The sequence below is a fragment of the Mauremys reevesii genome, linkage group 7, assembly GCF_016161935.1.
Source record: "Mauremys reevesii isolate NIE-2019 linkage group 7, ASM1616193v1, whole genome shotgun sequence".
Lineage (NCBI taxonomy): Eukaryota > Metazoa > Chordata > Testudines > Geoemydidae > Mauremys > Mauremys reevesii.
The window spans coordinates 100,409,178-100,424,539 of NC_052629.1; the positions used below are offsets into that span (position 1 = coordinate 100,409,178).

General features: G+C 42.5%; 1 protein-coding gene across 3 annotated transcripts in view; it reads right to left on the bottom strand.

The window, feature by feature from the left end:
* Window positions 1–15,362, bottom strand: part of ERC2 (ELKS/RAB6-interacting/CAST family member 2) — an 801,227-nt gene that overhangs the window by 175,980 nt on the left and 609,885 nt on the right. For all 3 annotated transcript variants that reach the window (XM_039482087.1, XM_039482086.1, XM_039482085.1), the window contains one exon: window positions 7,738–7,872. In XM_039482087.1, coding sequence (XP_039338021.1) covers window positions 7,738–7,872 — 135 coding nt within the window. The remainder of the gene's footprint in view (window positions 1–7,737; window positions 7,873–15,362) is intronic.

Consider the following 15,362-nt stretch of genomic DNA (forward strand, 5'->3'; position numbering starts at 1 on the left):
ACTCTTGATCATGTTTTTCTTTTCCAGTCACAAACCCAAACCAGACCTAATTTAATTTGGGTTTTTGATTCACAACTTCTATTTTATACTTTTCAAATTACCATACTCACTTGATACATTAATAAGCTAAAACAATGACTAAAACAAGACTCTTGGCTAACCCCCTGTTCTTCCATAAATTTGTCATATTGAACCTGTTTTTTTACATCTCCGTCCATATACTTAGAAGCAGGGTAAGAGTTAGGTAAGAGAAAAGCACCTCTCACCATATTTGGTGGTTTGTTTTCTTTTTAAAGCCCCAGCTCCTAGAATCCTGTGATTATGTGAGAATCTCAGATTTCCTTTTAATAAGGTACATTTGTAATCCTCGGGCTGCAGAGAAAATCATGAAAACATGACCAATGTGTACCCTAAAGGCCCTAAAACCAGAAGGCAAAGAAAAAACACCCAAAATATTACTTTTTAAAATCTCATGATTTTGTGTGGGTCAGAGTAATAATTTTTTAATGCTTGGTATTAGCAACACTAACAAAGATCAGATTTCTTAGGTTTTGTTCCTGGCTCTGGGAGCAGACTGTCAGTAGAGAGAGAATATCACATTCCTTCTGAAAGGCAATGTGACAGAGTGGATGAAAATTGGGTCTGTAATGATAGAAACCTGTGTTCTATACCCAGTTTAGCCTGAAGTGAGCTGGTACAGTCCCTATTACCTTAACTGTAAAATGGATGAATGACAGTTGCCTCCCTCTAAGGCAGGGATGTGATGCCTTAGTTAATAAGGGTTGTGAAGCAGACAGAAATATTATCAGCACCGAATGGAAGATCTAGGACTAGAATTCAGTCTGCTGGTCTGAAGCACCTTCCTCTAGACTACAAAGTGTTGGGAGGAGGAGAGTCTCTCAAGAAAAAGCTTCCTGGAGGTCTGTAATGCACTCTACATGGGGCTACCTATGTTACAGCCACTTGGAAACCGAAGCTAGCTCTGAATGCTTATTAAGGAGAATTTCACTTTGGGAGCAGATTACGTCAATGCTCCAGGATCTGCACTGACTGCCAATAAGTTTCCAGGTGGAATTTGAGTAAGTTGCCAACTCTCAAGCACAAACTGAAGGGAAAGAATCAACTAATCTAAATACAAAGTTGCAGATTTAATTTGTTTGTTAACAGCCAATTCTGGATGAAAGATCTGAAAATTACAAATGCTGTACTGAGGTGTATTTATTTTACTTTATTGAACTTACTCAATACCAATAAATATGAGAGATTTTTGTGTCTGACACATACACTCACACAGGGGAGTATGGGAGAGTAAGAATATCCCTATTCCCTATGCAGCTTTCTTAGGGCTTCTCTAGACATTAATCCAGACATATGAGGCTAAGCTGGAGCCGTGTACCTTTACTCCCTTCTCTCCCAAACAGATAGGCAGAAGGCGAGGGGAAGAGGGGCAGGGAGTAGGTAGAGACTTAGCTATTCTCCCTTAACACATCAGTCAGTGGATTTGATCAGGCTGAAGAGGAGGAATATGCTACACCCAGTAAAGAAGTCGTCTCCTTTGCCAGGAGTCACAATTCCTACACGGGGTTACTTCTGGGGCAGCACACCCACATGCTGCTCCTTACTCAGGGTGAGCTGAAAAGTTTCAATCTTGCCCTGACATAGCATTTATAATGTAAATATAATATGTAAAGTATAGCCTTAGCAAACAGCATCATGTGAAAAATGTGAGTGTGTTTATTCGTCTCCAAGGTGTGTGTATATGTTATCTACATATAGATTGATAACACACCCTCTCTCTTTATAGTAAGTATATGCACACACAGACATACATAAAGGGTGGAGAGGGCCTTACTCTCCCAAATATATGCTGAGGGGTAGAAAATCTTACTCTCTCATGCAAGCATGAGCACACACTTTTTCATATATGCCACATATAATATCAAAGTTTTCCAGAAAGATATGTCTATATATATAAATACATGTATAAAACTAGCAACATTCAAAATCATCACTATCAACTCAATACAATGTAGACAAACATATTTTTCAAAGTTAATGCTGTGTGTATTTCAAATATCTTTTTTTCTGTTTAGAAGTTATGCCTTATCTTTTGGAATTTCTGCTTAGTCTTCAAAATTGATAGACAACCTTGAAAGGGTAACTAGCAGTCCCCGTTAAGTGGCATATGTGATACAGTGTGCACCATCTTTTTCTTCTCATAAAATTAAAAGTATCCCCTGACCATTTACATGTTTATTTTTCCAGTTTATTCTGTGGTTTCACACCACTACCAGCATGTTGGATCATGGTCACCAAAAACCACACATCCCGAATTTTGTATGCAATACACTGTTGTGAATAGGAAATAAAGGTTTGCATAATAAAACCACATGACAATCAAACTGTAATAACAAAGAGTACTGTATGGAATAGCAAACAATAACAGATCACAGACAGAGAAAAATGATTCATAATTGAAAAATGTAAGCCTGGGCTATGATTAGTTCTCTCACATTCACAGCTAGCATGCTGTTCTGTTGGAGATTCTTTTGACAATGATTAGCTTATGGATCTATTCATTTGCTTGATGCATAATTAACCAACTGACGTGGTTTAACTGATGTACCATCAGTTTGCTATCTTGCTGGTTTGTTGATATATTCACCCTCCATTTTATTGTCACCTCCTGTTCTTCTGCTCCTTGACTGCATAATCTTCTCTCATTAGAGTCCTACCATTCTCATCACACCGCTTTTCTGACTCACTCATCCCCCTTACTTCCTGTCATCTCTATCACACATCCCTTCTTCACTTCCCTTTTACTGCTCCAAGTTCACCCACTCTACCCTCATCCCTCTGTCCCCTGCTCACACACAACTGCAAGTCCATATCTCACTTCTGCATCCTCTGTCAATTCCCCTCCTTGCCTCTGACATAATCTTCCCAGACACCAGATTCTCAAATCCCACAATCATCCCTGACATTATCTCTATTCCAGTGGCTGCCCCTTCAAACCTTATACCCATCTGCATCTTCATTACCTTCCTATGCTCCTTCTCTTGCTCACTGTGGAATGTGTCTCACCCAAAGAGAGACAAATGCTATGCACAACCTCCTCATCTTGCCTTCCTTCTCGCTCTTCCTATCCACAGAAACCAGAATTTCTATTTCTATGCCATAGCTCTGCCTCAGTAGCTGCTCTTTTTTGGCCTCTTCTTCTTGTACCTTTCACTCCAAATATCAGATAGTGGCATCAGGCTACTACTCTCCTGTTCCTGCTGTTTACAACTCCTCCCAGTCTTACTCATTCTCTCCCTCTGCATGCAGCTGTCATCACCTACTCTCCATCCACCTGCTTTGATTTTGACCTTGGCTTTCCATCTTCTTCATCTAACATCCCTCAACTTTCACCTTGGGTGATTTCACCTTCCACATTGATGCTTGAGCCAATGAATTTTACTCTTACTGTTACTTCCTCTTGACATGGAACTCTGGATCAACTCTCCCATTCACTCAAATTGCCACTTCCTCAATCTTCTCTTCACCAAACATGGCTTATTTTTCTCACCTCTCACTGTCCAAGTTCTCTCTGACCAACTCTTGATTTCCTTCAACATCGCCCACCTGCCACCTATTTCTCCTTCTCAGTCCTTCTCCAGCCTCCACTACACCAACGTAATGACTTTTTTTACTGCTCATATGCCCTCTTCTCTGTTCCTTCTTCCCTCTTCTCTAATGACTCAGCTGTAAACCCTCTTCAGTCTCTCATTCTCTTTGGGTTCATTCCTCTCACAAACATGGTCTGCTCTATCCTCAAACACCTCAGCCCCACCTGGCTCTCCAATAAAGCCCAATTTCCCTTCATATCCAAACTCAATCAATGTGTCATCTACCATCACTGACCTAAGTTCCATTTGGATACCCCTCCACTCTGGCTTTCACTCTCTGAACTGAAACCTCTCACATTAAGGCTCCAAGTACTTTCTTCTCAGCCAAATCTTAAGGCTTCTACTCCATCTTCATCCTCATGGACCTCTCTGCTTTCTTTACATTGCTGATCAATGTACTTCATGATATCTTATTCTCTTCCCAGGGCTTTCATTCTTCCAGTCTCTGCTAGTTCTCCTATCTCTCTCTGGCTGTTTCTTCAGCATCTCTCATCTCCATAGGAGGACTGTAGGGTTCCATCCTTGCCTTCTCCTCTTCTTCTTTTACATCCTTTCTTTGTGCAAACCCTTCTGCTCATATGGCTTCAATTACTGTCTTCATGCATGCCTCACAAATCTACCTTTCTACATCTGACCAGAATCCCTCAGTCCAATACTGCATCTCAGCCTCTCTCCTCCTATATGTTTCACCACTGAATTAAGCTTAACATGGTCCAAACTGAACTCCTTACCTTTCCTCTCACCTCTTCTCCTTCATTTTCTGTCACTATTGACAATACTAATTGACAAACTGGCTGAAAATACTCAATTTCTTAACATTTGTATATTTCATGGTTGTTTTTACAAACCACTCAATTTTTTCATACAATTATTTAATTTGCCTGCCAAAATAAATGAACTACGAAATGTTATTGGAATAGATTTTGCATTCTCATACACCAGTGTAAATCAGGCGTAACACCATATTGTCAATAGAATTGTGAGATCAGAATCAGGCTCTCTTCCTCCTGCTATAGACCCTGTGCCCTCCTCCTAAGAATTTTCTTCTGTGCTCTCCTGTCTAGCTGTTCCCAGACCCTTCCTCCTGTTGCTGATGACTTCATCATGCTCTTCAACTCCTACTCACTTCTTCCTAGTCTGAACATACTATTACTTTGCCTCCCTCCTCCTTTGAGCAGCACCTGCGTCCTTCTTTCATACCAGCTGAGCCATTACACACATTGAATCTATTTCCCCATGTTAAGTATCCTCACACCTTCTTGTCAAACTGTCTGAAATGGGCTGTCTTGATTATCACTACAAAAGTTTTTTCTCTTAATTAATTAGCGTCTTAGAGTTGGGTAGGGCAACTCCCACCTTTTCATGTCCTCTGTATGTGTGTGTGTGTGTGTGTGTGTGTGTATATATATATATATATGGAACATATAGTAAGGAGATATATATATATATAATATATAGTAAGGAGATATATATCTATATATATCTATATCTATCTATCTATATATATCTATATCTATCTATCTATCTATCTATATCTATCTATATCTCCTTACTATATGTTCCATTCTATGCATCCGATGAAGTGAGCTGTGGCTCACAAAAGCTTATGCTCAAATAAATTTGTTAGTCTCTAAGGTGCCACATGAACTCCTGTTCTTTTTTCTAGTAAGTATGTCATTGCTTTGGTGTTCTGCAGAAGGGAATCAACGAAAGAGTTCAGGCTCTTATCAGACTCCCCAAAATGTAGCATTTAAATAACATTTTGGTAGGGACATGTTAATTCTTTAGCACCAGTGTGTCTGTAGAAAAATCTTACAAATCTATGTCTCCAATTTTAAATATTTATTTTTAAAGACCCCATTTTTTTTTTACTGAATATAAAGTGTGTGAGACTTCTTTACAATGCAGCTTTTGACCTGCAGTCATATTGTGCAACCTACAAAATTGCAGCACTACCAGTGTGGGCTGTGCTCTTATCAAGTCTTACTGTGACTAAGCACAGCCCTGAGCAAAGGTTGGTGTCCTGTGTAAGCTGCCACCAACAGAGATGGAACCGGGTGGCACTGCGAGTCACAATTCCTCCCTCCCCTGCTTCCTTCTTGCTCCCTTGGAGGTAGCAATATTTATTTACTGCTTGGTAAATGGTTTGGAAAACTAGTCCCTGAGTATGTCACATAATCACTTAGCAGCAACTGCGTGGTGCAGGAGTAGTGAAATAACCATCCTATGAACAGACAAGAGGGCAGTATCATATGTGAAGATATTGCATCAAAAATATCCTAATCAATTCAGCCTACTTCTGAAGTAGGCTCATCAGGGGAAGACAGAGGGCCATCAAGTGTCTAAAATATAATAGAACAAAGTGTTGCATTATTCTTTTCCAACATACTGAATATTTCACAAACCATCTCATCTAAAAACTGACACCCAGAAGCACAATAAGAGATACTGCTGAGTTTTGCCGTGTTGGTCCTCTGGCTCTCATCAATCCCACCCCACGGAGGTAGTTTCTTCTAATTAGTGGTGAGGAAAGGAGAAAAGGGGGGAGGAAGAGAACCAGAGGTAAAAGAAAATAAGAAGGAAAAGATTTTGCAGATAGCAAAAAAGAAAAACAATTATTTCAACAACACAATATAAAGGGAAAGAAATAAAAATTGTAATCCTTATAGTTTCACACAGTTAGGGTAAAATAAAATTTGGTAATAATACTGTAATATAAAAACAGGGGCTAAAATAGACAAGCTATTTTAAACCCAAATATTCTGCAAACTGTTTAGCACTTTTCAATAAATTTCTCAGAAGTTCACTTCAAAGCCCCAAATCCTGCAAAGACTTTAGCATGTACATAACTTTATGCACATGCATAGTCCTATTAATTCCAATGGAACTATTCGTATGCAGAAAGTGATACATTAGCTTGAGTCCTTGCAGGATCAAGGCCTTAGCATTTCAGAAAACAAAAAGCCCTCGGTTTCTGTTTGAAAACACATCCATCTTAAACACAACAAAATCATAAAGTTTAATGTCATGGTATCCACTTTATGCAGATTGCTACAATCCAAGAGTACGGAGGCTGAACATTTGACACTTACCAATTATTTGCCTATTTACAGCAACATTAATTGCAGAAGCAGCATAAAAAAAACCTCCTAAAGACAAATTTTTGGGGTGACAATAAAATCACATTATATTATGTATTAAAATTATAGGCAAGGTGAGGTACATTGCCCTAGAAATTGTGCTAATATAAAATTAAAATGGAATCACATTTGAGTAATTTTGATTTACATTATTTTTTCACATTTTGTAAAATATTAACATTTTAATATTATTTTTAAATAAAAATATGCAAGTTTTGTTTATAATGAACAAGTTCTGATATTTGTAGAAGTGATTAGTGATTTAGGTGGTGGCTCAGTTTTGGGGTATCCAAACTGACACACACTAATGGGTCCCAATTGTCAGAGGATAGTTACTCTGAAACAAAGGTCTCTTGAAGATGTTTCAAGTTGGGCACTCAAAGATTGAGGCCCTCTGGAATCACTAGTCATTTTTGAAAATCACTCTAAAGTATACCCCAAAACATTTACATTTTGTTTACTAAAGACAACCAAAACTGAGTTACTGCAATATTTGCCAATGAATGGTTTAAATTCAAAGATATTTTCATGGCCAGTTTAGGAACAACTGAACACAAGCTTATAATGGAAATGCTGACCAAGTCTTTGAATAGCAGTTATTCCAAAAAGCAAGTACCTAATAGTGAAGTTACAGTAATTAAACAGATCTTCAGTAACTTTCTATTTAAACAGTTGAATCGGGACTCTGCTTAAAAGCTTAACGCAAAAGAAAAAGGTAGAGAGAGAAGAAAAATATTATAAGACAAACAGAAAGAGAAAGGAAAACGTTTAGATTCCCTGAGTGATGGAAATAAATACCAAAGCTATTAGTTTCAGTTCAAAAAGTGTATCACTTATATTGTTTATTATTTCTTTGGAAGATTTATTTTATCTTGAAATTTCAGAATGGTAAAAGGGTTAGTGTGAAGGTAAGAAAGGAGGTGACTGACCTGATCTGGAGAGGGTCGGTGATTTGAGTGCTGGGTCCTCCCAGGAGACCGGTGATGGTGGTGGTGGTGGTGGTGGTGGAAGTGGTGATGGTCATCATCATAGTTGTCTGCCATCAGTTTCATTCTGTTCTGTGTCTGAACAGGGAAAGGGAGAAAATTCCATTGATTGCCTGGTCTGTTCATTCCCTCTGAAGCACTTGGCATTGGCCATTTCAGAAGACAGGATACTCGGCTAGATGGACCTTTGGTCTAACCCAGTATGGCCACTCTTATGTTGTTAAGTGCTGGAACATATCGGTCAAATACAGTCACAGCAGGATCTACAGTATGGAACCTACAGTTCTCCTTTCATTCCAAAATCTAAAAATGTTATCATAAGTCAAATTCTAAGCGCTCAAGCCAAAGGTCTGCCAGCAGAAGACAAATGCAGGACTGGGGCCTAATTAAAGAAAGAAAGAAAATACAGTGGGACAGTCTTTGTTTCTATTGATACCTCTCCAACCCCACTAAAGTCACTGAGCCAAATATGGTGCCAATTAATGCCCCATGCAATCACACTGATTTCTACACAAATGAGATCACAGAGTGCAGAATTTGGCCCAGTAAATTCACTGGGTTTTAGGAGTGTAACAGAGAGCAAAATTTAGCCCAATTTTTGTGTTTACTATTGTAAAATATGAGTTCCTGGCTATTTCTTTTTCAATGTGTTAAGTTTTACTGAATAATTGCAAGATCAGATTAAAAGGAATATAAGTTTTCATGCATACTAGCAATTACATTAGCATTCACAGTAACAATGATGAGCGGTTATGGTGAAAGCCTATTTTTGCCTATTTTCAGGGTGTAATTGTGAAGTTGTTTCTTTTACCAGGATCAGGCTGTTATAAAACAATCAGGCATAAGAATCTGAAGATTGTATAATACATATACAGGCACAGCATGTTAATCAGTGAGAATAAGTTTTAACCAGATTCAGGTTATGAAAACAACTGAAAAGGTTTGACATTTCAGTTATTGACTTCTAGAGGTAATAAAATATAGTCGCCGCCAGGTAATAATAAATAAGACACTGCCTATGATCGCTATTACATTTTTTTCATATCATGTGACACTCAGAGCTCAACAATCCAGACCTTGCTGGGTCACACTAAAATATTTGTATTATGTAATTTTGCAAACACTTACAACTGGACAGAATACATACTACTGTCAGTAGTCATTATTTAAAATAATTTCAGCCATGCTTGATACGTTGTAATCAAGAAAAAACAACAAGGAGTCCTTGTGGCACCTTAGAGACTAACACATTTATTTGGGCATAAGCTTTTGTGGGCTAGAACCAAAAGATTATCTACCTGAACCTGACAAACCCATGAACAAAATTCAGTCGTTTTTGAAGTCCTTACCCAGAGTTTGCTGGAGCAATTAGATGAGGGTGCAATTAATATAATTTAGATGTCAGAATAGTATGATAGGAATCTGCACCCATGTAGTTTTAGTATTAAACAATCCAATACAAACTTGAGTTGAAATACTGTTTGGAACCCTGACAGCAGGACTGTCTGGCTATGTAGACCCCCTCCTCAGGCCCTACACTACCAGCACTCCTAGCTATCTTTGAGACACCACTGACTTCCTGAGGAAACTACAATCCATTGGTAATCTTCCTGAAAACACCATCCTAGCCACTATGGATGTAGAAGCTCTCTACACCAACATTCCACACAAAGATGGACTACAAGCCATCAGGAACAGTATCTCCGATAATGTCACGGCAAACCTGGTGGCAGAACTTTGTCCTCACCCATAACTATTTCACATTTGGGGACAACGTATACCTTCAAATCAGTGGCACTGCTATGGGTACCCGCATGGTCCCACAGTATGCCAACATTTTTATGGCTGACTTAGAACAACATTTCCTCAGTTCTCGTCCCCTAACGCCCCTGCTCTACTTGTGCTACACTGATGACATCTTCATCATCTGGACCCATGGAAAAGAAGCCCTTGAGGAATTCCACCATGATTACAACAATTTCCGCCCCACCATCAACCTCAGCCTGGACCAATCCACAGAAGAGATCCAGTTCCTGGACACTACAGTGCTAATAAGCGATGGTCACATAAAGCCACCCTATACAGGAAACTTACTGACCACTATACTTACCCACATGCCTCCAGCTTTCATCCAGACCACACCACACGATCCATTGTCTACAGCCAAGCTCTACGATACAATCGCATTTGCTCCAATCCCTCAGACAGAGACAAACACCTACAAGATCTCTATCAAGTGTTCTTACAACTACAATATCCACCTTCTGAAGTGAAGAAACAGATTGACAGAGCCAGAAGAGTACCCAGAAGTCACCTACTACAGGACAGACCCGACAAAGAAAATAACAGAACACCACTAGACGTTACCTTCAGCCCCCAACTAAAACCTCTCCAGCGCATCATCAAGGATCTACAACCTATCCTGAAGGATGATCCATCACTCTCACAGATCTTGGGAGACAGACCAGTCCTTGCTTACAGACCTGAAGCAAATACTCACCAGCAACCACAGACCACACAACAAAAACACTAACCCAGGAACCATCCTTGCAACAAAGCCCATTGCCAACTCTGTCCACATATCTATTCAGGGGACACCATCATAGAACCTAATCACATGAGCCACACTATCAGAGGCTCGTTCACCTGCACATCTACCAATGTGATACATGCCATCATGTGCCAGCAATGTCCTTCTGCCATGTACATTGGCCAAACCGGACAGTCTCTACATAAAAGAATAAATGGACACAAATCAGTCAAGAATTATAACATTCAAAAACCAGTCGGAGAACACTTCAATCTCCCTGGTCATTCGATTACAGACCTAAAAGTCACAATATTACAACAAAAGAACTTTAAAAACAGACTCCAACGAGAGACTGCTGAATTGGAATTAATTTGCAAAATGGACACCATTAAATTAGGCTTGAATAAAGATTGGGAGTGGATGGGTCATTACACAAAGTAAAATTATTTCCCCATGTTTATTTCCCCCACACACACTGTTCCTTACAACTTCTTGTCAACTGCTGCAAATGGACCATTTTGATTACCACTACAAAAAGTTTTTTTCTCTCCTGCTGGTAATAACTCACCTTAACTGATCACTCTCATTAGAGTATGTATGGTAACACCCATTGTTTCATGTTTTCTGTGTGTGTGTGTATATATATATATCTTCCTATTTTATTGCATCTGATGAAGTGGGCTGTAGCCCACAAAAGCTTATGCTCAAATAAATTTGTTAGTCTCTAAGGCCTGGTCTACACTAGGACTTTAATTTGAATTTAGCAGCATTAATTCGAACTAACCGCTCAACCGTCCACACTAGGAAGCCATTTAATTCGAACTAGAGGGCTCTTTAGTTCGAATTTGGTACTCCACTCCGACAGGTGGAGTAACGCTAAATTCGACATGGCTAGCTCGAATTAGGCTAGGTGTGGATGCAGATCGAACTTAGTAGCTCCGGGAGCTATCCCACAGTGCACCACTCTGTTGACGCTCTGGACAGCAGTCCGAGCTTCTATGCTCTGAGCAGCCACAGAGGAAATGACCCAGGAAAATTTTGAATTCCTTTTCCTGTCTGGACAGTTAGAATCTCATTTTGTGGTTGCACATCGGGGCGAGCTCAGCAGCGCTGGCAGCAATGCAGAGCTCTCCAGCAGAGGAGTTCATGTAATCTCTGAATAGAAAGAGGGACCCGGCGTAGACTGACCGGGAACTCTTGGATCTGATCGGTGTGTGGGGCAAGGAGTCTGTGCTTTCGGAGCTGCGCTCCAACAAACCGAATGCAAAGACCTACGAGAAGGTCTCCAAAGCCATGATCCAGACAGAGGATACAGCCGTCATGCAACGCATCGCCGCGTGAAAACCAAGGACCCCAGACAAGGCTACCAAAAAATCAAAGCGGCAAACGGACGCTACGGAGCCTGCCACCACTGCCCCACCAGTGACCGTGGACTCTGACGATGGGACAATGTCGACGGCCAGTTCCTCGGTGATGTTCGCGGACGGGGAAGATGAGGAAGGGTTTGTGGAGGACGAGGCAGGCGACAGCGCTTACAACGCTGGTTTCCCCGACAGCCAGGATCTATTCATCACCGTCACGGAGATCCACCAACAACCCTCCCCGGCCATTAACCCAGACCCTGAATCAGGGGGAGGAGCAGTCGGTAAGTGCTGTAACCATGTTAACTTTTATTCTTAATATAACAGGAATCTGAACTGTGTGAAAAGGAGGGCTCTCTAGATATGGGGATAGAACAGAAATCATCCTTGGAGATCTCCACGAAGCTCTCCTTGCGTTAATCGAACAGCATCAGCAGGAGGTTCCTGGGGAGAGCTGCCTTATTGGGTGCTCCCTGGTAGCAGAGTTTTCTGCGCGAGGCTTTCATGAGGAACTCATGGAGCACTGCCTCCCCGAGCACGGCTGCATCGGGCCCTGGTTCGTGCTAGCTTTCACGCAGCATGCGCTCTCTATCTCCTTCAGTGACCCTCCTCAGGGTGATCTCGCTCGGAGACTCCTGCATCTAATTAGGGTAATTACTGTAATTTTACGCCTGGTCCAAAGTATTTTTCAGAAATCTACGGACAGACGGCATAGCACAGACTCAGCACGCAGCTGCGTGATGAGCATAACGGAAAGCCAAAGAATATAATGGACACTCATGGAGGGAGGGGGGAAGGAGGACGCAAGCTATCCCACAGTTCCTGCTGTCTCCAAAAAGTATTTGCATTCTTGGATGAGCTCCAAATGCTTCTAGGGTCAAACACAGTGTCTGCGGTGGGTCAGGGCATAGTTCGGCAATTTGCGCACACACCCCACCCACCACCAGAAGTGAAAACAATCCTCTGTTGACTCTTTTACATGTCACCCTATCTTTACTGAATGCTGCAGATAGACGCGATGGTGCAGCACTCAACACCAACATCCTTGCTCCCCCCACGCTATTGATGGCTGACGGTACAATAAGATGGAAATCCATCCTCATCATCAGCCTCTTGGCATATGGGGCAGTGCAAAAGGGCTGGTAACCATGCCGACTAGTATCAGTATGGTCGATCAAGGGCGCCTGTCCCTAATTTTTGATGGCTGATGGTACAATATGGCTGGTAACCGTCCTCATCATTGCAACAGGGGGCTGAGCTTCATCAGCCCCCACCCTTCATTGTAAATAAAAGATTCAATTGCCCCTGGACTAGCAGAGGGATGATGGGCTCCTTCATCCACACTCCTTAATGTCCTGCCTGGACTATCATTGCAGCTGGAGGCTTCCTTCCAGTCATTTCTCACAAACAAGTCACTGTGTCTTATTCCTGCATTCTTTATTACTTCATCACACAAGTGGGGGGACAATGGTATGGTAGCCCAGGAAGGCTGGGGTAAAAACAGAATGAACAGGTGGTGTTGTTGCAGGAGCACCCCCTGTGAATAGCATACAGCTCATAATTTATGCAGGATCAGACACAGAGCGGCTGTGCTCTCTGGTTCTATGATACAGTGGTTCTCTAGTACACTTGCCCATAATCTAGGCAGGACTGATTCTATTTTTAGATACCAAAAAGGAGGGATTGACTCAGGTAGTCATTCCCAATTTTTGCTTTTGCGCCCCTGGCTGCTCGGCCAGGGGCACTTATGACAGCCCCAAATGGGGCAGTGCAAAAGGACAGGTAACCATGCCCATCTTATTACCATCTTATTACCAATTTATGGTATGGTTGATGGTACAATATGGCTGGTAACCATCTCTGCTGTCATGCAAAAGCAAAAGCATGCTGCTGTGTAGCGCTGCTGGCCCGCCTCTGTCAGCGGCATCTAGTACACATACGGTGACATACAGAAAATGCAAAACAGTGTCCATGGTTGCCACGCTATGGCGTATGCCAGGGCAATTCTGGGAAAACGGGCTTGAAATGATTGTCTGCCGTTGCTTTCCCGGAAGAAGGAATGACTGGCGACATTTACCCAGAATCCACCGCAAAAATGATTTCTGCCCCAGCAGGCACACGGGTCTCAACCCAGAATTCACAGAGACAGCCTAGACTCAGTTAATTGTTCGCCAAAATGTATCATTGCAAGGAATTCACTCCCTGTTTCCCATCTCACAGCTTCCACTGTCTCCAGACCTGCCACAGCATCCCCCTCGCAGAGGCTGGCGAAGATTAGGCGGCGAAAGAAAAAGACAAGGGACAAGATGATCGAGACGTATGGGCTGCTACCTAGCAGAGGCGGACCAGCAGAGCCAGTGGAGGGAGACCGTCTCTCTGTGCCAGCGCTCACACAGCGAACGGGAGGAGAGGTGGCGTGAGGAAGACAAGCAGGCGACTGAAACGCTGCTTGGACTAGTGAGGGAGCAAACGGACACGCTCAGGCGCCTTGTGGATGTTCTGCAGGACCGCAGGAGGACAGAGCCCCCCTGCAGTGTATCTGCAACCACCCTCCCCCGCCACAAAGTCCCATACCCCCTTCACCGAAAATAATCAGGAGGAGGGGCGGCCGGGGACGTGAATACTGTCACTGCACCACAGCACAGTGCTCAAGTACCCAAAAGCTCTCATACCCTACAGTTGCCGAAGTCCTTCACTTCCAGAATCACAGTAGTCCCAATCCCAGTCCCATCCCCTAACTGTCTACTTAATTAATAAAAATGCTTTGCTGTTAATTACTGTTTCCGTTATGTTTTTCCAAAGAAGACTGTGTTCGAATGGGGGGCGTGGTGAAGGGTGTGGTTAATTGCATAGGACAGTCACCTTTCCCAGGGTACAGACACGGGGGCAGGATCAGCAGCGGGTCACACACACGGTGCTGTCAGTAGGCAATCTGGTCGGTTTTTGGAGGTGGTTTCCAGGATCTGTGTGGGCGGGGGAGATGTGACTTTGCAGCGTGGGAGGGCGGTTACAGATCTTATACAGTGGTCCTTGTCCTGGACCGCTGAGTCACGCAGCTGAGGAATCTGTATCCGTCCTCCTCCACCACAAGGTCACATATCCGCCCGCACACAGAATTCCATAAAGAGGGATGGCAGGCTCCGTTGAAAGAAGCCTTCCGGCACTGCGGACCGCTGTAGGAGCAGGAGCCTGTCATTCCTTGAGTTTAGAGGCGGTCTTTACATCACCACACACCCTACCCAGCACAGCCTGCGTCCCAGTTTCAACCCTTTCACGAAAAGTCAGGAATAAAGAAACCTTTGTTAAGTAATAATGGGACATGTATTTTATTTTTACACGTGTGCTGGAAGTGGGGGTAACGGGGTGAATGGGGTATGTAACCGAAGAGGAGAGTCAACAGTCAGTGGGTAAAGAAACAGGGGCAGGTTCAGCTTCTCTGTAAAGAAACTGAACAGTCACAGGTCACGCTGCTCGCTGCTCGCCGGTATTTCAAGAGTTCCTTGTCGCTGTCCCAGGCGCCTGTATAGGGCTTCATGAGCAAGTGCATTAGCGGGCAGGCTGGGTCACCGAGGATGACTATAGGCATCTGCACATCCACAACAGTTATTTCATGGTCCGGGAAGAAACTACCTTCCTGCAGGCGTCTGAGAGCAGCCCACAGTTCCTGAAAACACACG